Below are 21,352 nucleotides of genomic sequence, written 5' to 3' on the forward strand. Positions count from 1 at the left end.
TAGAGCTTATGATAATCTATGTATGGATATCGATGGCCTCTTCATACGCATCACTTCTATCCCATTCAATTACTGGGTCTTCATCTCGCCATCGGGCTCGACTGCCTTGACGTGCTCGTGGCTCTCAAGTGTTTGGATCGCGTCGTTATCGTACTGAACACTATGATCTTTGTCAGCCATCATCCTAGAATTCCGTATGTACACGAGGTTAACTTACGCAAAGCCCTTGATGAGACTGTACTCGTGTGTGATCTTGCCGCCCTGGTCAATGGCGTGCTGCTTGGCACTATCAACTGTTAACTTCACATGAATGAGTATTCTTTCGAGCTGGGACGTACGACTGGACCTGTTCGTCGGACGCGTCGTCCTTGCAGGTGACCTATGAGATATTGTCAGTTGATGGTGAAATACGGTAAATGGTGATGATGATGCTTACGATGTAGGAGGGCATTGTGAGCTTGGTTGAGTGATGGAAGTGTTGTTTTTTTAGGATGGTTGTATGTGAAGCTTCTAAGTTCACATGGCTGCGGATGCTGCCACTTATATCCGTTATGAGTCGGCCTGAAGCGTGACCACGACCCATCCTTTACAACGCAGAGTGCCCTGGTTTACAGCGTTTCAAAAGCAGGCACACGCGGGACTACGTGGTGTAAGTGCGACAGAATCCACTCTCACAACTTGTTAGATACCAATGAATCACCCTCCTTTCCAGCTGCCCATTCCGGTATCTCTCTTGGTGGAGAGACTGCTGTATGGTGGCTCTCGACTGTTATAGGATAAACACAGATCTCACTCCTCATGGGCATGACGCAATCTAGGGGAGCTTGTGTGACGCCGGCAAATTTCTGACAGCTATGACGTGGTTGGAGAAGGATAACGCACAGCAGATGGTCCTGTTATCCAGATCTCAGGACTGTTTCTTTTGACAGGAGTCTCCAGTAACCTTTGTAGAGGGTTGGGTGGATGAACAGTGGAGATGTGAAACGTGGCACTGATGAGAATGTTGTGCATCGCATAACTCAAGTATTGACACGAACCTTGGTAGAAGTCCTTCAATTCCACCAAGACGTGCCTAAAGAGTTAAAAGGCATCAAGAACTACAAGTGACCGACCGTGTAAGCTCCTGCCGATGCTCGTCAATACGGTAATGTACAGCATCGCTTTGGGTCAATAGGCTCGAAATTGTATCCATTGAGGGTTGTGTCTAGACATGATGATACATGAAAAGAGAGGGGAAATGTTCAGCGACTTATAGACCTACGAATGATTGTAAGTGTGGCTATAAAGAAACAAAGAAATATCACTATAAGCTCAAAGACCAAGAATTTCAAAAGCCTAGATCTAAACTGCATGGATCTTTATTAAAGCAGGGATACCTATTCCCTCATCTTTCTGAAGCCCGAATATAGGGTAGGCAATATAGAATGATGCCCCTCATGATCCTGACGATCCCCCACCTCTAGCGGAAACCCGCTTGTCAGAAACTCTTCTCAAGCGAGTGACGTCGATGATAGATAAGGGAAGCAAAACTGGACCAAAATAAGCCTGTGATAAGCTTATCTGTCTGCAGGCCTAGCGAGCTGCTCGGCTTCTCGAGCTTTCATGATGGGAGAATAGTCACATGGGCAAGATACTTTGTTAAGCATAACCCACTCAGAAATTTTAGTAATAAGACTCAATTATGGGCAAATTAACTCTGTTGACACTAGGAGGGGAACTGATGATTGCCGTGTTAGATAGAGAATTGCAGTCCTGCACGGCGACTTCACCGCGACCAACAGTATCGCATTCGTATTCGGGTATGGTGACTCAACGTGAAAGGAAATGAGGCCTGGCGAAGCAAGTCTAAGTGGTTGACAACTCCTGACTACCTATTATCATATTCGTAATTGAAAACGAATTCCACACAAGAAATGTGTCTTGCTGACGCACCTTTTAGGAGTGACTAAATCCCCTACAAACCTTCCAAACGCTTTCCTTTGACAGTAACACCCCGTCTACTGTCCATATGGCAATAGAATGCAATCGCCTGGTTTCAAACCATGTATTCGTCAATCTGCGAAAGAATAGTGCAAACCGACACAAGCCTAAATCCGGTTATTTCCATGTAAACGAATACGTCGTATCAATAGTGAACAGTTCGTCTATGTGGAGCTCTGCCGATCGAGCTAGGGGTGGACCCTGGAGAGGAGACTTTGTCAGCGACCGTTGATTGGTTTTGTCCCTGGCCTTGTTAGTTAGCTGAGCCAATAGGGTCATGACCTATCAGAGTGGGTGGGGAGTGTGAGTAACCCCAGGGCTGTCTGAATTTCACAGCGAGGTTGCTCATTGTTAACGGTCATGACAACTGGTACTCCGTCCATACACACGTACAAGAACATATGTGATGGTGATTATGTACCTATCCAATGGCTGATTTATGATTTCCACGCGAATCGACAGGCATTGGCTTTGTACCTTACCAGCCCAGTAGATATAGGCTTACTGGGTAGGGTTTAAGCGACGCTGACGTTAAGATCCTCCCCAGGCGCACCAGGTAGAGACCCTAGGATCTGTTGATGATAACGTGGGAGTTTGGGAGACCAGAAGCCATAGTGTCCAGCCTCATACTACTTAGCTGTGGTAATGAAGAGCAGCTACTACGTAGTTGGGCTGCTGTCAACTCCAGAGATACACAAACTGCCAAGTAGACAGAAACTCAGACAAAAGTTTCGAGGTATGATTTGCTCGATGCCCCTGTCAAAGGCAGTAGACTTGCATTTGACACCTCATACACGACGAGTCGCATGATGGCTATTGCAAACCGGATGCCCCCGATAAACTCGCCAAAAGCTCTGTATCGAACGAACAAGCAGCTCAATGGCACAACATTCAACCATGCAATAAGTATACAATGAGGCTGAAGAGGAAACATACGATGAGTATCCGTAGTGTTGTCCCGAATATCAGGCTAGGGCCCGCTTAGATCTACGACGGAAGACGCGGAAGAAGGCGAAGGCGGTAAACGTTATAATTGCTAGGGCTGTCTATTGCGTACATACGATTACGATCAAGGCCGGTGGAGCTTCAGAGACAAGCTAGGGGAAGCAATACAACTTAGGACCTCAATCCTAAATGACAAAAATATTGAAGTAATTAGTCTAAGTTTTAGCGGCCTCTTTAATGAGTTTATTTTGGCAAGCTCTTTTAGAGTCTGAAGTTTTCTTGCTCCCTGGGGACAAGTGAACAAGCAAGACATTGTGATAGTTGGCCTAGTGTTTGTTATGGTGTAAGTGAACCAAAGGTCACGAGTTGTCTATTGCAAGACCAAGCAGCATTGCAGCTGGTAGGATGAGATAACTGATGGTCGTAGTAACAAAGTAACAAATCAATCAAGTTATCACTCCGGGTAAATGAAGATACCTACACGAATACAACGAAATGCAAAGAAAGTGGTCTGCTTTTCCAGTTCCAGTTCCAGAAAGCAAATGCGACAGGCCAACATAGACCCTTTACGGGATTGTCGGGCTCGAGGTTCGGAGACTAAACTACGATGGGCAGCTTCTTGGTGAAGATTTCGAGTCCGAAGAGCTGAAATTAGCACCAGGTAAAAAGGAATTTAATATGAAGGCCCAGTGAAAAAAAGAATGGGAAATTGTCATGGAAACGCGCAATCTTTTTGTTGTCACTCTTCATCTTGATATGCAGATCTGAAAAGGTCCAATTAATGAATAGTTGATCTATGCTTACCTACGAAGTGATACTTTTAATAGGTAATCGAAGAACACGTTCGTTGTTGCAGTGTCCTAGGCTGTGTTAATTGGAAGGGCGTATCTTTAGACGTGTGGCGTACCGCCGACCCCCCACCAACAAGTCAACCACGCTGCAACTCCACCTCGCATCTAATCTGTCTCTCCTCCCACGCCCTGGTCAACAACATCTCTTTGGGACAAAAAGCCACAGCAAAGCTTGCAATAGGAACAACAAACAGTTTATCATATTCAGAAAATAAATACCAACATTCCAACCAGCCATTGGCTTATTCAATGTAGAGATGACTGAGCAGTGTATCTTTCACTTTCTCATCTCTATAATTCTCCGCCCTTAGCGAATTCGCTCCCGTTAATCGTTCACACCCTGTCCCTTGCCCTTGTACTGTTCGTACCTTGACCTTGAGACCCCGGGGCCCTCTTTTTATTTTTTCTCTCTTCCCGTTCCCTGTAAATGACAGGCCAAGCACTGATTTCATTGATTGACTGACATACGCGGAACGGATTCTGTAGACGGACGGGAGGCGCCTGCACCTTCCACAGCCAACGGCGCAGAGGACTGGACAATTACTAACCTTGGGAAGGTACCTCCTGTATCTGGAAAGAAACACAACCTCCACTTCTCCTACTTTACTTCCTCCTCTCCCCTACCTCCCGTCTCTATCCCTTTCCTCTCCTTCATCCTCATACTCCTCCTTAGTCGCAAGGAGTACCACTGGTTGTGAGAAACTCAACAGCCGGACACAACATTCTCGCTTGATTGCGAGTTCGAACTCGACTTGCGACGCGGTTCATCCCAACGACTGGACTGATTCGATTCGTTACCGTCGCATTATCACCGCACTCAACAAAATGGAGGCCGTCAACGCTACCTCCAGCGGCTTCTCGTCCGTTCTGGCCGGCACCAAATACGCCAATGTCGCTCTTCCTCCTCAGGTCGAATATGTTATCGAAGCTGTTTCTAACGCCGGCGTCTGGACTTGGGTGATCACTTTCATCGCTCTTTGCGTTGCCTATGATCAGAGTATGTTTTCCGCTACCAGGTAGTCCGAGGCGCATTGCTAACCAAAGCTCCTAAACAGTTGCCTACATCATCAGGAAGGGCCCGATTGAGGGACCGGCCATGAAGCTTCCCTTCATCGGCCCATTCCTCGACTCCATGGATCCTCGGTTCGACGGTTATCATGCCAAGTGGAGCAGCGGTCCCCTGAGCTGTGTTTCTATCTTCCACAAGTAAGTTCCGAACGAGCAATCCAACATGGCGAAACAGCCATACTAACATGAAAATTGCTAGGTTCGTCGTTATTGCTTCCACTCGTGATATGGCTCGCAAGGTTTTCAACTCACCCGCCTATGTCAAGCCCACTGTTGTCGATGTTGCCCCTAAGCTTCTTGGACACGACAACTGGGTTTTCCTCGACGGAAAGGCCCATGTTGATTTCCGCAAGGGTCTCAACGGTCTCTTCACCCGCAAGGCCCTTGAGAGCTATCTGCCTGGTCAGGAGGAGGCTTACAACACTTACTTCAAGCATTTCCTCAAGATGACTAAGGATGCCGGCGGCAAGCCTGTCCCGTTCATGCACGAGTTCCGCGAGGTCATGTGTGCTGTCTCTTGCCGTACCTTTGTCGGTCACTACATCTCCGACGAGGCTGTCACCAAGATCGCCGAGGATTACTACCTCATCACTGCTGCTCTCGAGCTTGTCAACCTCCCCGTTATCCTTCCATATACCAAGTCTTGGTATGGCAAGAAGGCCGCTGATATGGTTCTCGCCGAGTTCTCCAAGTGCGCCGCCAAGAGCAAGGTTCGCATGGCCGCTGGTGGTGAAGTCACCTGCATCATGGATGCCTGGGTTCTGTCAATGATCCAGTCTGAACGCTGGCGTGAGGCCGAGGAGAAGGGCGAGGGACACACCGTTGAGAAGCCCACTCCTCTTCTCCGCATGTTCAACGATTACGAGATCTCCCAGACTATCTTCACCTTCCTCTTCGCTTCCCAGGATGCTACCAGCAGCGCCGCTACTTGGCTCTTCCAGGTTACCGCCCAGCGACCCGATGTCCTCGACCGTGTCCGAGAGGAGAACATCAAGGTTCGCAACGGTGACCCCAACGCACCTGTCACCATGGATCAGCTCGAATCTCTTACTTACACTCGCGCTGTTGTCCGAGAGCTTCTCCGATGGCGCCCTCCCGTCATCATGGTTCCCTACGTCACCAAGAAGGCCTTCCCCTTGACCGAGAACTACACCGTCCCCAAGGGTAAGTTAAGAAGCGCCCCAATTGCATTTTGTTGATCGTGAAACTGATTCCAACCCTCTCATAGGCTCAATGTTGATTCCCACCACTTTCATGGCTCTCCACGACCCTGAGGTCTACGATAATCCCAGCCACTTCGACCCCGAACGATACTACAGCGGCGATGCTGAGGAGAAGGGTTCCAAGAACTACTTGGTTTTTGGTACCGGACCTCACTACTGCCTTGGACAGGTGTACGCTCAGCTGAACCTGGCTCTCATGATCGGAAAGGCTTCAGTCATGCTTGACTGGAAGCACCATGCCACCCCTAAGTCTGAGGAGATCAAGGTCTTTGCCACCATCTTCCCCATGGTATGTACTCGTCACTGGACAATACAATGCAACAACGACTGACTTTGAAACAGGATGACTGCCCTCTTACCTTCGAGGAGAGGAAGTGGTAAACGGTACGCAAGAATTTGATCGACACTAAAATCAATACGGACCGTTCGACCACGATTCCGGTGTCCCTGATGCAACGATGGCAGCGTGTATGCAGCCCAAGTGTATCTGATGAGGGAAGCCAGAAGAATGATTGAGGAAGATGGCTATGAAAGGTTCAAGCTTCCAATGAAAATAAAATGAGAGATCGACTGTTGGCATTTCATTAGCTACAGGAAAACTCTCGGGAGATGAAGCTTGAGGAGCCGAGAAACAGCTCAATGTGGACGAAAAGAACAATCATGATGGATATCAGTTTTAATACCTATTCTCGGTGTATATAGTTGGCTGCCCGAGGGCATTTGGGACCGCAAGGTCATAGAGATGATTGCCATGATTGGGAAATGGCATTTGGACAGCGAATAGCAAAGGATTTCAAAAACACATCAGATCACTGAGTTGAGTGAAGTGACTTGATTATGGCTTCCACTTAGGTCAGCATTAAGGATTCATGATGACCATCCTATATGTAGTACTCTTCACCGGTGTGCTTAACTCGGTTTGTACGTAATAGCCATCACTTCGAAGACTTGAATAATAATGCCGCGGCTTGTTTGTATTAGAGTAGCTGTTGAATTTATTACAGTTGATTACGAAGTGTCTATCCACTATTCCTCCTGTATCATCATGGCATTCATTTGATCACCCCGGCCCCAGCTTCTTAGTCAGTCGCCTTAGCTCGGTATAGTCCACGATTCGCCATCTTGAACCTCAATTCGTACTTCCCACCTCGATATCGTCCAGGTCGTAACCCTCTCTATAATACTCCAAAATGGCATCCCGTCGCGCTCTCTTCTCTTCGGCTTCGCGCGCATCAGCTGCTATCCAACCCGCCCGACCAATCTTTATAATTGCAGCTCGCTTGGCAAGCCCCTCGCTACCATCCCTAGCTTTTGCGCCCTTTGCCTCTACTAGAAGCTACGCTGCCAAAACCAAAACCAAAGCCAAAGCAAAACCGACAGCCGACCTTGGCCCTCCGGACCCCAAGCCGTGGACCTTTGAAGATGTAAAGAAACATGTTGAGAAATTCGACCAGGGCAATGTAGTCCTTGTCGGTATGTTCACCTCTAAGCATGTTAGGAAATTGAGTTAACAAGCGCAACAGACGTCCGAGAACCGAGCGAGCTTTTCGAGACGGGCAAGATCCCCGGCGCGATCAATATTCCCATCACATCGGCAGCCCAGAGCTTCCACATCTCCGACGAGGATTTTGAGGACATGTACGGCTTCGAGAGACCGGCAAAGAACCAAGAGCTTGTATTTTATTGCAAAGCAGGAGTGCGTGCAAGAGCGGCTGCGCAATTGGCTCAACATGCTGGTTGGCAGAAGATCGGCGACTATGCGGGTAGCTGGCTAGACTGGGAAGCTCAGAAAGGACCAGTTGAGAAGGTTAAGAAACCATATTGAACAGACAGAGCTTGATGAAATGCAGACAGGGCAGAATGTTGGTTAAATAAAAGCGCCTTCTAGCTTATTGTACAAACAATTCCCAAAGATCTGTTTACCCAGAGACTCCTTTTGACTATACCTAACTGCAATTGAGGCCTAGGAATACACATTCTCTTACACGTGTCGTTCAATTCCTTATATCCCATCTCATGGTTCAAATCGATTTGTTGTTACCACCTCTTAAAACATACGACTACCCTTACCCTCATCCGGTTTGCTCGCCACGGGGCTACCGTGAGCAAAGAAGAGGATTTTGATCGCAAGCGCCAGACCAGCGTGCAGCAGCACCACAACGACCAGTAGGACCTTGCTGACCTGGCGATCTGTGGCGCTAAGTACAGGGTAAAGGTTTCGCAACAAGAATGCAACCGAAATTCCGAAACCAACACCGACAAAGACCCAGTTGAGGATGGAGATAGGCGACGAGCTGATGAGGGCAACGGGGACCCAGATCAGGTTGGAGTAGCCGTACAGAGCCCAGCACTCGAGAAGGTTGGCGGATTCGCTGCCGAAGTAACGGAGGGCGAGGAAGAGAGCCATGGGAATGAACAGAGTATAGCCATAGATAAGGCCAGCAGCGCCTGTTTGTCATGTTAGTGCGCGACCCCTAGGTAATAGTACAGTAGACATACCGCTTAGCAACTTGAAATCATAGAGGAATGGTCCCTTGCCCGTATCTGACATATACTGGCTGATAGTGCCACCCAGGAAGAGGATCAAAATAACCGTCGTGGCGATCCAGAACGGTCCGTAAAGATCAGGGTTGCCCTCTAGAACATCAAGGAAGTTGGCCCTGGGAAACAGAGCAGCCCAGCAACGTGACAGAACGGCTGAAGTGTCGACATCGAAGAATTGCGCATAAAAGTTCATGCTCCAGAGGAAGCGCTTGGATGAGCCAGAGCCGCTCGAGGCCGTGGCTGGTGGAGGAAGACCGCTGCCGCCGGAGGGAGGCTTGCGGGTGTTGGGGTTTGTATCGTTGAAGTTGGACGTATGGAACTCGAGGTCTTCTTGGAGATCGGTATGTCCGAGGTCGCCCTAAGTGTCATGTCAGTTTAGTCAAAGAGACAATGTGTAAAAATGTTGAGCATCGTAGTTAAGAGCTTGAAAGAGTAGCTAGAGGGGCCGTGCCATACCTCATCGTCAACGTCGACGACGGCGTCGTAACCGGAACCAGACATTGTGAAAGCTAGGTATTTATCTTGTTATAGCTTTAAAAGGATATAAAGAACGACTCGTTTGTAGTTGGTGATGTGTTTGGTGAAATAAACAGCAGTGACAAAGTCACAAGGGAGAGTAAAGTTGAGGTGCTCTTACTGGTCGCTGTCAGCTTCTAATTGGGACAGTTTGGCAGTTGTCGTAATTCAGGAGCACGCGCAGCGTGTCAAGCCCAGGGCCGAGGATTAACCGGCGCTTCATGGTTGCCGGCTTTAGTCTTATCGAGCTCAGGCATGATTATCAGTGGATCTGAAGAGCTGATGGAACAACCCTGTAAGCCATTGCAAGGGAGATTTACTGAATTGGAGAAGCGTTGGATTTAAAGATGTCAGGATTCGACAGAGAAGTAACTTGAGAATCAATTGTCACTGGCTCTGTAAGCTATGTGTTTATCGTAAGCCTCACAGCTGGGTCTTTTCTCCAATCCCCAAGATTACCCAGTCACTCATTTCCATGCACAAAAACATTTCGAAGCGTGAATGCTTTTATTTCTTTTGAAGGGGTCTGGCCGGAACACCTTGCGGCACGGCACATCGTCAATATGGGCATCATCTAGAATGTATTGCCTGAGCTGCACATGCTAATGTAAAAACAACCAGCCTCGTGTGAACAAAAGAAAAGAAGCTCTCCTCTGTCCTTGCCATCGACCCCAAAATGCCAAATCCCAGACGCCACATCCATGGAGTAATCGTTTATTTGAGCTTCTTCTTGGGTCGGAGCTGGTTGGTGTGTCCACACTTGCGCTTGCGGCAGTTGGTGGCACGGGGAGGGAGACGAGCCTGTTCATGTTGGTTAGAATCCGGTGCGTTCTGGACGACAGGTTCGACATACGTAGCACTTGCGGCAGATCATCTTGTCGCAGTTGAACTTGGAGGCAAGGGCCTTGAGCGAGGGCTCAATGATACCACCACGGAGACGGAGGACGAGGTGGAGGGTGGACTCCTGTACAAGGCGTAAGTTTACGTTCCCAACATTTCCCGATCATTTTCCTGCGGGCGCAACCGCATTTCGGATCCCACGCACCTTCTGGATGTTGTAGTCGGAGAGAGTTCGGCCATCTTCGAGCTGCTTACCAGCGAAGATCAGTCGCTGTTGGTCCGGGGGAATGCCCTCCTTGTCCTGGATCTTGGACTTGACATTGTCGATGGTGTCCGAGGACTCGACCTCGAGGGTGATGGTCTTGCCCGTCAGGGTCTTCACGAAACTGGACGGTTCTGTTAGTACACAGTGGAAAGAGGCGGTTTTTGTCGATTTTCGGAATTGGCGGGCTCGAGCTTACATCTGCACTACATAGAGAGTCAGTATTTACGCCTATTGAGATTATTTGCGGCCATAGTTAGGGGTATACTCACTCTTTACTGATTTTTGTGACGTGACGATGTGAGGAATGGAAAGCCGGGCTTCTTTCTGCGCGCAATATTGGTGGGGCGAACAAGTTCAAACGAAGGGAAGGAAAGCCCTAAGGTTGGAGATGGTCACGTGCTGGCTCCTGCACACCAGATTTCGGACAATTCTGTGAGGAGGGGGGGAGTGGATCCAGCACCCATGATATCATGCCCCCTGGTTTACAAGCTTAGATGTAAGTCATAATATGGTATCATTTATCGATCATGTTATTGATTTAGATATGGTCACATAACTTCATCTTCTTCTTTGCGCCTCTCCAATTGCCAAGAGATCATCTTCTGCTCTAACATGTACACTGCTTGCACTGTTTCATCAAGCGACAGGCCTGATATGTGACCTTGACGACTGATCAGCTCGAAATATTCCATGATCAAGGCATGATAACTTACCAGCAGCTTTGTACAACGCCTCCGCCGTCTCTGTTAGGTCATCGACAGAACGGAACCCTTCATAGCTTGGTTCCGCTAGAGTTTTCCCATGTTGTTCTGACCCCTCTTCTCCTGTTACTGTAATTGCTTGACCAAGGATCCTCCGCATCTTGTGGTCATTGTCTTGTTCAGTGTTTTCTCGTGGAGGAGCCTCTGGAGGAGGTGCGTTCTCTGATGGAAAGAACCTGGCGATTTCCGAATCATCTTTAATCTGTTAATGTCGTTGTTGATGCGCTGGGATAAACTCACTCTTCCTGTCGATCGTGCTCGCAATATGAGCAAAGTACTGGTCGAGCTCCTTGGTCGTCATTGAAGCAACTTGGTCAACGGTAACTTGATCGAAGCTGGGCTCCTTCTCAAGTGTTTGAGATGCCTCTAGTAATTCTTGGATACCCTTGTGCCATGTTGTCCAATCGAACCTGATACTCTGCTCTGTGCTAGCGGCGTGAAGAAAAGGGGCGTGTTGTCCTAGTGGAAAGCATAGCTTTGCTGCAACCACGATAGAGGACATGAGCAAGATCTCGGGATAGTCTATATGAAAGCGCCGTGACTGCTCAATGGGTAACTGAAAAGAGAACTTCATAACCGATAGTATGCTTCTTGCTGTGATGAGTGTTTCCACTAAAACAGTTAATACAAGAGAGGTCAGCGTCTTGAGAGTCCTTACCCGGTAAAGTGAGCTGCCTGACAAAGTGCACAATAGTTGGCGTATCATTGATGGCGGGAAATATCATTCCATAGTTGTGATGATATGAGAGAGCGAGATCCAGCACAGCATTGTGCAGGTCGATTCCCCTAAGAGATGAGCGCAGGGGTAGTTTGAGGGCCCTGGTGTAAGCAGATGGTAATCGATCCTGCATTTCTTCGGGAAGATCGTAGTACTGACGTCTATTAGTTGGGTAGCCAAACTCCGAAAGGTTGACTTACTGATCGTTTATAAGGTATTCGTCCAGAATTGGCCCAGACACAAAGCTCCCCAATCGCGGTGGGTATCCTGAGCAACAAGCATCCGAGATAGCACAAGGCCAGGGTATCAATCATTCTCGGCACAGGCCAATCTGGGTTGTCCTCTGGATTCCAGCTACGAGCTCTTGTTCCCTGCTTCTTTGGTGTATCATCTTTAACTGTGCCCGTAGGCTGCGAGCTGAATATCGCAAGGCCATCACCCATTTGCGTTTGCTGTGTTTCCTCCTCAGCCAGGAGCGCTCCGGAGCCTCGAATACGAAGATCCCACAGATCGCGCACTACAGTCTCAAGCTCTTCTCGATGACCTTTGCTCTGAACGAGCCAAAGGAGCTGTTGCCTCAACACCAGCTGCAGACATTCGAGAAAGAGATTCTTGCCTGCTTGCCCTGTGAGATGTCGCAACTCTTTTTCTTTAACCTCCTTGTCTTTCTTTGTCTTTTTACCAAGCTGACCCGCATCGACATCATCACCAATATCAAATTGAATAAATCCCTACCATGAATGTCAGTCCAGGGTTTTCGGGAGTATAATGCAAGACACACCTCAACTTGATGTCCGTTGGAGCAGAAGCGCAGACCATTCTCCAAATACCATCTTCGAGCACCACATTCTGGACATCTCTCCCCACGGGGAAACTTGCGAAGGTCTCGCCTCTCATCCATGATTTTCGCTGACTATAGCATTCCTCATGTGCTTTCGTTGTTTTCTTTGCTGCTGGCTTGTCGAGCTTTGTTGTCATGGGTTTGCGACTGGCAAAAAAAAGTGGTCAAAGCTAAAAAAAAAAAAAAAAAAAGAATATATATCTAGGATCCTGGTGTACACTCTATAGCGAGCAAAATCATGTAGCATTGTATACACAATTACAGCTGTACAAACATTTCGATTTAGCTATATTTTATTTTACCTCACCATATTGCCTTGCTTGGATTGTGTAACAATAAATGCAGGTTTGTACTGTAGGTCCAAGCATATGTTCGTCTCCAGAATATATATGCTATCTCGTCCTACGAAAAGCACGCCGTATTTAGCAAATGTCACCATGGTGTCTCCAATGACTTCACGAAATTCACGTCACTCAATATCCAACAAGTTATGATCAACTCCAAAGCTCTCCCATTTTTTTCTTCATAAAATTGCCGCTACGTATCGTGACATGATGGCATGTGCAGCGTGTGAGCTAGGAACAAAGGAAAACATTTTTTGAGCCCGAGGCTCGAGTGCTAAGAATTGCCGTATATCATAACCGGCGGGCAATCCTGTCCAGATAGAGTCCTTCTGCGCAATGCCCAATTCATGGCCCATGAGTATTGATGCGCCAAATATTCATCAAAACAAAAATCCCCAGTCCAGATCATTTTTCAATGCGGAGCTCAGGGGCCAAGTGCCATTTAAAAGAGGGTGCGGATCAAAGGTTAGGCGATTTAACCCTGGTTGGGGGCCTCCTTGGCTTCCATGGCGCACTCCTCGCCCATGGAGGTGAGAACGATAACGTCTGAGAGGCATGATTAGGCAATTTCCTTGAAAAAAGACCACTAGAGCAACTTACTGGTGTCCTTCTCCTCCTCCTTGAAGAGCTTGGTGATCTTCTGTCCAACCTCGTTGTCGGGAAGAGGGACATCGTCCTTGGTGTCACCGTCATCGGTCATGAGAGAGAGGAAACCGTCGTCGGAGATGTCGAGCTTGAATACATGTTAGTTGAGCTGGTGGCGGAAATGGCCGGGGTATGCTCTTCTGAAGAGAGGGGTTGTTCCTCTGTGGAGCGGGGCAGGGTTCACACACCAGCTGGTACTCGCGACGAGAGACGTTGGGGACGTCCATGTTGTGAGTAGAGGGAGAAAGATCCTCGTACTTCTTGCCAGTGAAGATGTCGGTAGCGACGAGATGGACCTTGGCGTGACCGTGCTTTCCGGTCTTGGAGGTGGACATGTCGACGATCTTGCAAGGGCGGTTCTTGATCACGACGAAACCGTTCTTACGCAGAGCAGAGCACTGCATAGGGTAGGTAAGAGAGGCACCGGCATCGGCCGAGTCGAAGGTCATCTCATGCTGTACCAGGAAGAAAAGGAACAATTAGCAAAATTCTTGATCAATATGAACACAATGCAATGGTGATGGTTTTTTAACGGGTTGTGAAGCTCGATTCAATAATTAATGGCAGTATTGTATCGTGGGGCATAGGTCACAATGCGGGGTGTCAATCTCCAGGCGAAAAATGGGCGCAAGGGCAGATTTCGTGGGCGCGTGCGCTTGGGACTCGACAGAGGCAGCAGCAGAAGCAGAAGCAGGTAAACTCACCTCAGCATCGTTAGGGGCGGCCATTTTGACGGTATTGACAAGAAGTCGAGGTCTTTGAGGAGAAAGGAGTGAGGTTGAGGAGGAGAGAAGAAAAAAAGCTGAGAGTGGTGCTTAATAGTGGGATGGAGAAGAGAAGAAGGAGGAAAGGGCCAAACTCGGAAAAAGAGATGGAGGGGGCAAAGAAAAAGGTGCGAGGCCCTCGACAAGTTTTTTTCTAAAGTCTTTGATTGGTGTAAGTGGGCGTAGCAGTGGACACTGTTTTTCAGGCTGTGATTTTTACTTACTTACCTTACCTACCTAGGTCCTGTGGGTGGGTGGACGCTACCGGTGGATAAGGTCCATGGGTTAGTAGGTAGAAATTAATAAGGGCCCAGGCAGTTTTTGGCTTTCGTGAAGCCTGAGAGTACCCAAGGAGCTTAGCCTTTGTCCTTCTTTCCAGTGGCCGGGAGGGGTCCAGTCCATCTCGATGGACCCTCGGCTTTGCCCCTCGCCTGTTAGCTACCTACTCGACCCCTCCTCTCCCAGTACCGTACAAGTACCAGTGGAGGGGTTATTGCTTACAGGGCCCAGAGGGCATCTGTCCGCTGCACAAAACTGAGCGGGGTGGAGCGGGAAGCCACCAAGAAGTGTTAATTGATGGCAGCTTTAGGTTATCGCCTTGACGATCAGTCGTCTCAGCAAAAGCTCGAAGCGGCGGGGTCCAAGACAGAGAAAACATACATTGCTCCGACCAGTCACATGCCAGAAGTTATTTTTATTCTGGCTCGAATATTCAAGTTGAGACTGAACTTACAGCCTCTGCCAACGGACAGAACTCAAAGCAACTCAAAGCAAGGTGGTCTGAAGGTCACGAGGACCCTCTGGGCGTTTGAAGAAGCAACCTGACACGGAGGTTATCAAGTCATCACGGCGTCAAGGTGTCAAAGCCTGCAGGGGGGCATTGATGCTAACCTTAGGACTCAATCAATGGCTGAAATGCAACTGCTGACGCGGGGAGCAATCCATCCTGTATTTTTGTTTCGGGGGCTGGCTTCCAGGTTCCCCTCTCAAACCCGAGGTGGCCATTGGTTCCCAAGGCCTGTGTGTCTCAGCAAAATGGTCTTGTTGAACTGCAAGTGACTCTTGCAAGCATGGAGCATGGCATGGATGGACATCGATCGCACAATGAAAGCAATCACATTTTATATCGCTACGACAACGACATGCCTACCGATTTCTACCTACCGTGTACTAGCAGGTACGATGCGAGCCATAAGTACCCACCTGCAGCTGCAGCTTTGTCTATTATTCCATTGTTTGCTCCTTTGTGGCGCTTTGATCCTAAGACCAGCTCCAGAATATGTCCTTTTGAGGAGGAACTCCGGTTTCAATAACTTGGGGACCTAGGAGCCGAATATACTGTATGCTTTGGCTGTGCCTCAGTCATGCTAACATTAAAGATGAATCATCAGGCTACTGTGTCTTTATAGCCTTCTTGCGTATCCTCTTATGCTTCTTTCCATGGCGGTTGTAGTTTCGATGTGGTCGAGTGGGTTTGCATTTAACCCACCGGATATCGACTGGCCAAGCTCCTCTGTGTTTCCCGATATGGAAGAGAGCTCCACACAGCCACACAAGGCTGAAATTTAAGTGCCCCCAGATTGATATGTCCAATCAGCTCCCACTTGGCACCTTCAATTCTATGGCTGTCAACAGCCTCGCGTTGCAAGCTGGCCAAGCTGACCCTTTTGCGCCCAGCTCAGCTTCACTAATAGCTTGATAACCACTATCCACCAACACTTTCGACTTTGACGACTATTACCATGATATTGCCTACGGTTCCCGAATCCACAGATTAATCTTTACATACCGAATTCTGCTCCTGTCATCCTTCTGTCGGCATGTGGCTCGACCGACTGGCGGGAGGCCCGGCCAGCAGTCCTGGACCCTCCACACCTCAGCCCGGTGGCAGAGTATATCCTAAGAGAACTTCGAGCACCTTGAGCCCATATGTCACATCTCAGCGCCCTGGAATCTCTCCACGTGGCTCCTCGCTATCGCTCGTTTCCAATGATTCCACCTCCTCACTCCTATCGTCTTCGCGAAGGCTCAACGGTTCCAACTTGAGGCAGGCCTCAACAATCGAAACGGGGCCTGATTCTTTGGAAGTGCTAGAGACATTGCTAGCCGGCTTTTCGAGTGACCACGGCCAATCCGACAAGAAAACTGCCATAAGCCAGAATGATATCAACTTCGAGGCTGAGTTCGGAGGATTATCATTGAAGGAGCTTGCCACGTCGGAACCTCCTGATACAACCACAACCAGCATTCGTAAGCCAAAAACGGCAGAAGAGAGTCGGTTTGATGCAATAGCTGCGGTTTGGCCTCACAACTAACATATTTCAGGCGAGAATGATAGAACCAAACTCGAAGATCTTCATCGATCGATAGAAGCATGTGACGATGTCCTTAATTCAGTTGAGATCAACCTTGCCAACTTCCGCAACGACCTTGCTATGGTATCTGCAGACATCGAATCTTTACAAACCCGGTCGACAGCCTTGAATAGGAGATTGGAAAACCGGAAACAAGTTGAGAAGGCACTGGGGCCTCTGGTGGAGGAGCTAAGCTTACCACCTGAAGTTATCTCCAAGATCTCTGAGGGTCATATCGATGAGACATGGGCCAAGATGCTCGCTGAACTGGATCGCAGATCGACCCTGTTCAAGAAGAAGTCCGAAACTCAAACTAGTAACGCGGCAAAGGATCTCGAACCGATTCTCGAGAAGCTCACTTTCAAGGTACGCGCGCTCTGCTCCTGTTGGGACCTGAACTAACCCTCCCAGGCAATTGAGCGCATCCGAGACTTCATCGTGGCTCAGATCAAAGCACTGCGATCACCGCATATCAATGCGCAAATTATTCAACAACAAAGTTTCCTCCGATACAAGGATCTTTACACCTTCCTACACAAACACCATCCGACTCTCGCAAATGAGATCGCCCTCGCATACATGAACACTATGCGGTGGTACTACCTTAACCAGTTTTCCCGGTATGAGAAGGCCCTCGGGAAAATCAGGCTTCACATATTAGACAAGAACGACGCTCTTGGCCACGAAGATGCAACCCGCAAAGCTACTGTTCTTTCGAGCAACCGGGCACCAGGGCCTCCTCATGATGCATTTAACCTTGGCCGACGCATTGATCTTCTCAAGACCAACAACCAAACCGCACTCTCCTCATATCTAGCCGAGGAAGACCAAACAACTCACTACCTCGAAGTACCCTTCCGCAACTTCAACCTGGCACTCATCGACAATGCCACGGCAGAATACACTTTCATGGCCACCTTTTTCTCTCCCGCACTGTCCTATAGTCAGATTTCAAAGAACTTTAATTATGTCTTTGAGGCTACCTTTGAACTCGGCAGAACCCTTTCCAAGACTCTGATCGGGGAAACCTACGATGCGCTAGGTCTACTCCTTTGTATCCGGCTGAACCAGCATTTTGCTTTTGAGCTCCAGCGCCGGAAGGTCCCTGCTGTGGATGGCTACATCAATGCCACAACCATGCTCCTATGGCCCCGTCTTCAGGTCATAATGGATCGTCACTGCGACTCCGTACGCCACCTCAGCAATGCTGTGCCCGCTAAACCGAGCCGCGCCGAAGCTGCTAAACTGTCTGCGGCACCTCATGTTGTGACCCAGCGTTTCGGGCAGCTGTTACACGGCCTCTTGGCCCTCAGCACCGATGCCGGCGACGACGAACCTGTTGTGTCCAGTCTGCGCCGCTTGCGCTCCGAAGTTGAGACCTTTCTTACTCGCCATGCCGAGCTCTTCGGCGACAAGCGAAAGAGCGGGCGCTTCTTGTATAACAACTACTCACTTATCCTCACCATTATCAGCGATGCGAACGGCAAGCTAGCTGATGAGCAGCAGGAGCATTTCGAAGGACTGAAGACTCAGTACCAAGAGACGTCCTAGAAAAGTGCCTCATCTGGATACGAAATTGTTGGGAAACAGGAGGGTTAATTCATGGGAAATCAGTGCATGCTCAAGTCTTCCATTTGAGTGTGACTATATGTACATTTATTTTGCATGGCGTCTCGGTGAAGGTCATCCATGGGTCTTGTTGCTAAACAGAGCTTCGAACAAACAAAATGTTATCTATGCCATTCTAACGTGGGGTAAATCATTCCATCTGCCAACTTTTATATCAAATATGCTTACCTTGAGCAATCTACCTGAGAAATCATCGAGCGGACGGGAAATTCGGTGCCTATCGAGAGAAGAATGAAGCAATGCGGTGAACGAGGATTGGATTGCGGCGAAGGTAGAAAGCCAGGGCTCCCACAACAAGAGCCATCCCAACAGTCCTGACCGGGCGGCGGTAATGCCAGAGGGCCAACTTGATGCGATCCCGCACTTCTTGCCAGTGAAGTTCATTGACCTGCTTCTCAAAAAGCTCCGAGCCCTCTTCCATGGTTTGTTTCGCGCAGGATTCAATATCCCGGGCTGTCTTTAGAGCACTGAAGTTAGATATGTGCCGCCAGTAGCTAAGAGTCTCAGGAGGATGCTGCTCAAAGAGGGCGGCTGATTTTATGATGAGCTCATCCAGATCCATTTTTGTTGGCACCTTGCCCAGAATGACGTGCAGCATATCGGGCTCGTCTATCTCAAAGATCTCATTTCGACGGTCAAGAATGATCTGCGCAAACACGTAGACAGTAAAGACAGGCTCCCGGGCTAGGAAGACGTCGAACAATCTGGCAATGTCTTGATAGGTCTCGATGTTGTGGGCATACATGGTCAGCGTTCCCGCTAAGGCATAGAAGGGTTCAACACCTGCAAGATGCCGTCGGAGCTTGCGATCAGCAGCGTGGAGGATGTCCGGCAGAAGACGGAGCTGGGCGGTTGTCGGCCCAAAACTGGGCAACATAAAGTCCCGTATCCTCAGGACGGATAGGCGCGCGAGAACACGAGCTCTCCATGCCGGCGCCAGCACCAGCAGTAGAACCTGGGAGATGTCGTGGTAGCCCTGGAAGTAACACAGATAAGGGTAACGACGTAGGACCTCGGTGATGAGGGATGAGAGCTCTGACTTGCGGAGACTCAGCTCTGCGTCGGATTGGTCTGGTACTGCATTAGCTCTCACGATGTCTTGGAGATAAAAAAGGGTTGAGCAATACTATTTGGGTAGTAGATGAACGAGCGATTGACGTCAAGCTGAACCTGATCCTCATCTCGATGGCGGGGCAATTGCTTCCATTCACTGTAATCGTCTTGAGCCGATGCAAGATCAAGGTCATCTTTATCGTCAGAGGGAGCATCGAGACCTAGTAAGATGGGCCCTGTGAGATGGTGTTAGTCAATGGAACGGGGTGTAGACACGGTAACAACAAACATGCTTGTTTTCGCAGAGTGTCCGACAGGAATCCACCATGGGCTTCAGCTAGTGACCGGAGACGGCTGATATCTCTCCATTTACATGCATCGATGATATCTGCAGCTTTAGGATGAGAGAGTATGTCGGGTTCCTGAGAGATATCTGTGTTGGTGTTGGCATTGGTGTTGCTGCTGGTGCGACTGAAAGACAATGGCGACTTATTATCGCTATCCTGCGGACTATCCATGGCTGTTTCGATAGACAGAAGAAGCAAGTTGAAATGGGGGGTGCAATAAAAATTATCGATGGGAAGGGATAGATAATATCAGATGGAGAATCTTGCCATGGCCAAGCTTGAGGAAACCAACCAGTGCAGAAACAGAACAACTTGTTCTTGTTCCCTTGCTAGCTCCTGTCAAGCCTATTGGTCAAGTCTGTGACTCTTCTGCTGTCTTATTCCTGGTGATGTCTGTGTCGCAAGGGAGTTGTGGTGATTCGCGTCACTTGGTGGATGAAGACTACCTACAGTATAGTGCAAGGTAATGGAAGGTATGAGAGTTGCTTTGCTGTACAGTACAGTTGACCCCTGTTTGGCTGACCTGAGGTCTGATTGATTCAGAACCGATGCAGAGTTAGGGGGCTTTGTACCCACTCTAACCACCCTAGACTTGATGAGAGTCCCCCACGTCTACCTTTAAGGTATTCGTTGATAGATTAGCAGCCAACTACCTCTACCTCTATATATTTTTTTTTTATATTTTTTTTACCTTTAACACACTGCTTTCATGTTCTTGTCTGAAGTCTTTTTGTTTGTTGGTTTAGCAGTATAGCCGTTTGTCCTAATAATTGTCTTTCGATCTGTCTTGTATCACACAGCGTTGTTAAGGCTTCAAAGACATATAAAATACACCACGAGCCGCAACCTGCTTCAACGTGCCTTGACAAACATCAAATTCACATCCTGTCACCATGGACAATCAGACATCAAGCTTCAGTCTCGATCAGGCCAAGACATGGCACGGCGGACTGCTCAGTAGACCGACTGTTATGATAGGTTGGGGGATATAGTTGTCTAAGACCTGCAGCTGTCTATAGCCTTCACTCTTGACCTAAAGACCTACCCTTGCTATTCAACCCTTGATCTTGTATCCATTGCCATGCTCCTGCATTAATTCCCCGATGGCAGATCTGTTGTTTGCTGGCGCTTATATAAAAGGCTATTAATTATGACCATGAACTGTCTGAGACAGTGAATCACAAGTTCTGATTACCAACTAACACACACCTGACTAGACATCGTAACCTTTGTATCAAGGTCGTACCAGCAAATCCCGTTTCTAGAGCTGTATTTAGTGATTATTTTGGTAATCATCTTTGGTTGCCATACAGAGCCGTCATCAACAGAATCCATCTTAGAGTGAGGATATGCACGGAACATTGGCCTGCCAGATGTTGGCCCTAGTACGGAGTAATGTTAGAAGGATCAGAAAGTCTCCGACAAGGGCTTGGCGTAACTGACATGTCGTGTTCTACAAGCAATTGTGAACCACATTTGACAGGGCTAGGCTAGCATAGACAAACAACTTCTTTCGGGGCTACAAACAAAGATTGACTCACGCGAGTTGTGTTGGTCTCAATTCAATCCCCAAACTCGAGTCATCTGCTATAGTAGTTATCAGCTAGGGGCTTTTCCTTAGCCCTGGAGTGGAGTTGACGATTGAAGTGGTGAATCTAGGGCTA

At 48.6% G+C, this 21,352-nt stretch overlaps 7 protein-coding genes across 7 annotated transcripts; 3 read left to right on the plus strand and 4 right to left on the minus strand.

The window, feature by feature from the left end:
- Window positions 1–4,415: 4,415 nt before the first annotated feature.
- Window positions 4,416–6,439, plus strand: BKA55DRAFT_347242 (cytochrome P450). Its single transcript, XM_046185783.1, has 4 exons — window positions 4,416–4,773; window positions 4,832–4,982; window positions 5,044–6,008; window positions 6,073–6,439. Exons 1-4 carry the CDS (start codon window positions 4,602–4,604, stop codon window positions 6,396–6,398), a joined length of 1,614 nt encoding a protein of 537 aa, XP_046050167.1. The 5' UTR covers window positions 4,416–4,601; the 3' UTR covers window positions 6,399–6,439.
- Window positions 6,440–7,100: 661 nt separating this feature from the next.
- On the plus strand, window positions 7,101–7,930 carry BKA55DRAFT_737665 (Rhodanese-like domain-containing protein). The gene is made up of 2 exons (XM_046201371.1): window positions 7,101–7,540; window positions 7,591–7,930. Exons 1-2 carry the CDS (start codon window positions 7,258–7,260, stop codon window positions 7,890–7,892), a joined length of 585 nt encoding a protein of 194 aa, XP_046050168.1. The 5' UTR covers window positions 7,101–7,257; the 3' UTR covers window positions 7,893–7,930.
- On the minus strand, window positions 7,931–9,258 carry BKA55DRAFT_566507 (uncharacterized protein). Its single transcript, XM_046192650.1, has 3 exons — window positions 9,068–9,258; window positions 8,567–8,969; window positions 7,931–8,515 (listed from the first exon to the last, which is right to left on the minus strand). Exons 1-3 carry the CDS (start codon window positions 9,110–9,112, stop codon window positions 8,115–8,117), a joined length of 849 nt encoding a protein of 282 aa, XP_046050169.1. The 5' UTR covers window positions 9,113–9,258; the 3' UTR covers window positions 7,931–8,114.
- Window positions 9,259–9,485: 227 nt separating this feature from the next.
- BKA55DRAFT_663297 (ubiquitin family-domain-containing protein) lies at window positions 9,486–12,704 on the minus strand. Its single transcript, XM_046197656.1, has 9 exons — window positions 12,493–12,704; window positions 11,912–12,442; window positions 11,652–11,865; window positions 11,234–11,605; window positions 10,946–11,188; window positions 10,509–10,556; window positions 10,173–10,417; window positions 9,981–10,091; window positions 9,486–9,928 (listed from the first exon to the last, which is right to left on the minus strand). The coding sequence occupies exons 1-9, from the start codon at window positions 12,610–12,612 to the stop codon at window positions 9,842–9,844; spliced, it is 1,971 nt and encodes a 656-aa protein (XP_046050170.1). The 5' UTR covers window positions 12,613–12,704; the 3' UTR covers window positions 9,486–9,841.
- A 667-nt stretch (window positions 12,705–13,371) lies between these two features.
- On the minus strand, window positions 13,372–13,990 carry BKA55DRAFT_538776 (translation protein SH3-like domain-containing protein; the record flags this gene model as incomplete). Its single annotated transcript, XM_046190062.1, has 3 exons — window positions 13,372–13,442; window positions 13,497–13,629; window positions 13,730–13,990. 3 exons carry the CDS (start codon window positions 13,988–13,990, stop codon window positions 13,372–13,374), a joined length of 465 nt encoding a protein of 154 aa, XP_046050171.1.
- Window positions 13,991–16,125: 2,135 nt separating this feature from the next.
- On the plus strand, window positions 16,126–18,210 carry BKA55DRAFT_593553 (Sac2 family-domain-containing protein; the record flags this gene model as incomplete). Its single annotated transcript, XM_046195566.1, has 3 exons — window positions 16,126–16,579; window positions 16,631–17,025; window positions 17,071–18,210. 3 exons carry the CDS (start codon window positions 16,126–16,128, stop codon window positions 18,208–18,210), a joined length of 1,989 nt encoding a protein of 662 aa, XP_046050172.1.
- A 148-nt stretch (window positions 18,211–18,358) lies between these two features.
- BKA55DRAFT_726993 (rab-GTPase-TBC domain-containing protein) lies at window positions 18,359–19,859 on the minus strand (the record flags this gene model as incomplete). The annotated part of the gene is made up of 3 exons (XM_046201148.1): window positions 18,359–19,386; window positions 19,416–19,577; window positions 19,631–19,859. 3 exons carry the CDS (start codon window positions 19,857–19,859, stop codon window positions 18,506–18,508), a joined length of 1,272 nt encoding a protein of 423 aa, XP_046050173.1. The 3' UTR covers window positions 18,359–18,505.
- Between the last annotated feature and the right edge of the window lie 1,493 nt (window positions 19,860–21,352).

Source organism: Fusarium redolens, assembly GCF_020744475.1.
Source record: "Fusarium redolens strain MPI-CAGE-AT-0023 chromosome Unknown BKA55scaffold_7, whole genome shotgun sequence".
Taxonomy (NCBI): domain Eukaryota; kingdom Fungi; phylum Ascomycota; class Sordariomycetes; order Hypocreales; family Nectriaceae; genus Fusarium; species Fusarium redolens.

Excerpts from the sequence above, each read along its gene's own strand:
- BKA55DRAFT_347242 (XM_046185783.1), top strand. The coding sequence starts at position 4,602 with ATGGAGGCCGTCAACGCTACCTCCAGCGGCTTCTCGTCCGTTCTGGCC. Across the intron at positions 4,774-4,831 it reads TTGCGTTGCCTATGATCAGA|TTGCCTACATCATCAGGAAG; the intron begins GTATGTTTTCCG and ends GCTCCTAAACAG. Across the intron at positions 6,009-6,072 it reads GAACTACACCGTCCCCAAGG|GCTCAATGTTGATTCCCACC; the intron begins GTAAGTTAAGAA and ends ACCCTCTCATAG.
- BKA55DRAFT_737665 (XM_046201371.1), top strand. The coding sequence starts at position 7,258 with ATGGCATCCCGTCGCGCTCTCTTCTCTTCGGCTTCGCGCGCATCAGCT. Across the intron at positions 7,541-7,590 it reads GGGCAATGTAGTCCTTGTCG|ACGTCCGAGAACCGAGCGAG; the intron begins GTATGTTCACCT and ends CAAGCGCAACAG.
- BKA55DRAFT_566507 (XM_046192650.1), bottom strand. The coding sequence starts at position 9,112 with ATGTCTGGTTCCGGTTACGACGCCGTCGTCGACGTTGACGATGAG. Across the intron at positions 8,970-9,067 it reads TCGTCGACGTTGACGATGAG|GGCGACCTCGGACATACCGA; the intron begins GTATGGCACGGC and ends CATGACACTTAG. Across the intron at positions 8,516-8,566 it reads TGATTTCAAGTTGCTAAGCG|GCGCTGCTGGCCTTATCTAT; the intron begins GTATGTCTACTG and ends CATGACAAACAG.
- BKA55DRAFT_663297 (XM_046197656.1), bottom strand. The coding sequence starts at position 12,612 with ATGGATGAGAGGCGAGACCTTCGCAAGTTTCCCCGTGGGGAGAGATGT. Across the intron at positions 11,606-11,651 it reads CAGGCAGCTCACTTTACCGG|TGGAAACACTCATCACAGCA; the intron begins GTAAGGACTCTC and ends TAACTGTTTTAG. Across the intron at positions 11,189-11,233 it reads GAGCACGATCGACAGGAAGA|ATGATTCGGAAATCGCCAGG; the intron begins GTGAGTTTATCC and ends AACAGATTAAAG.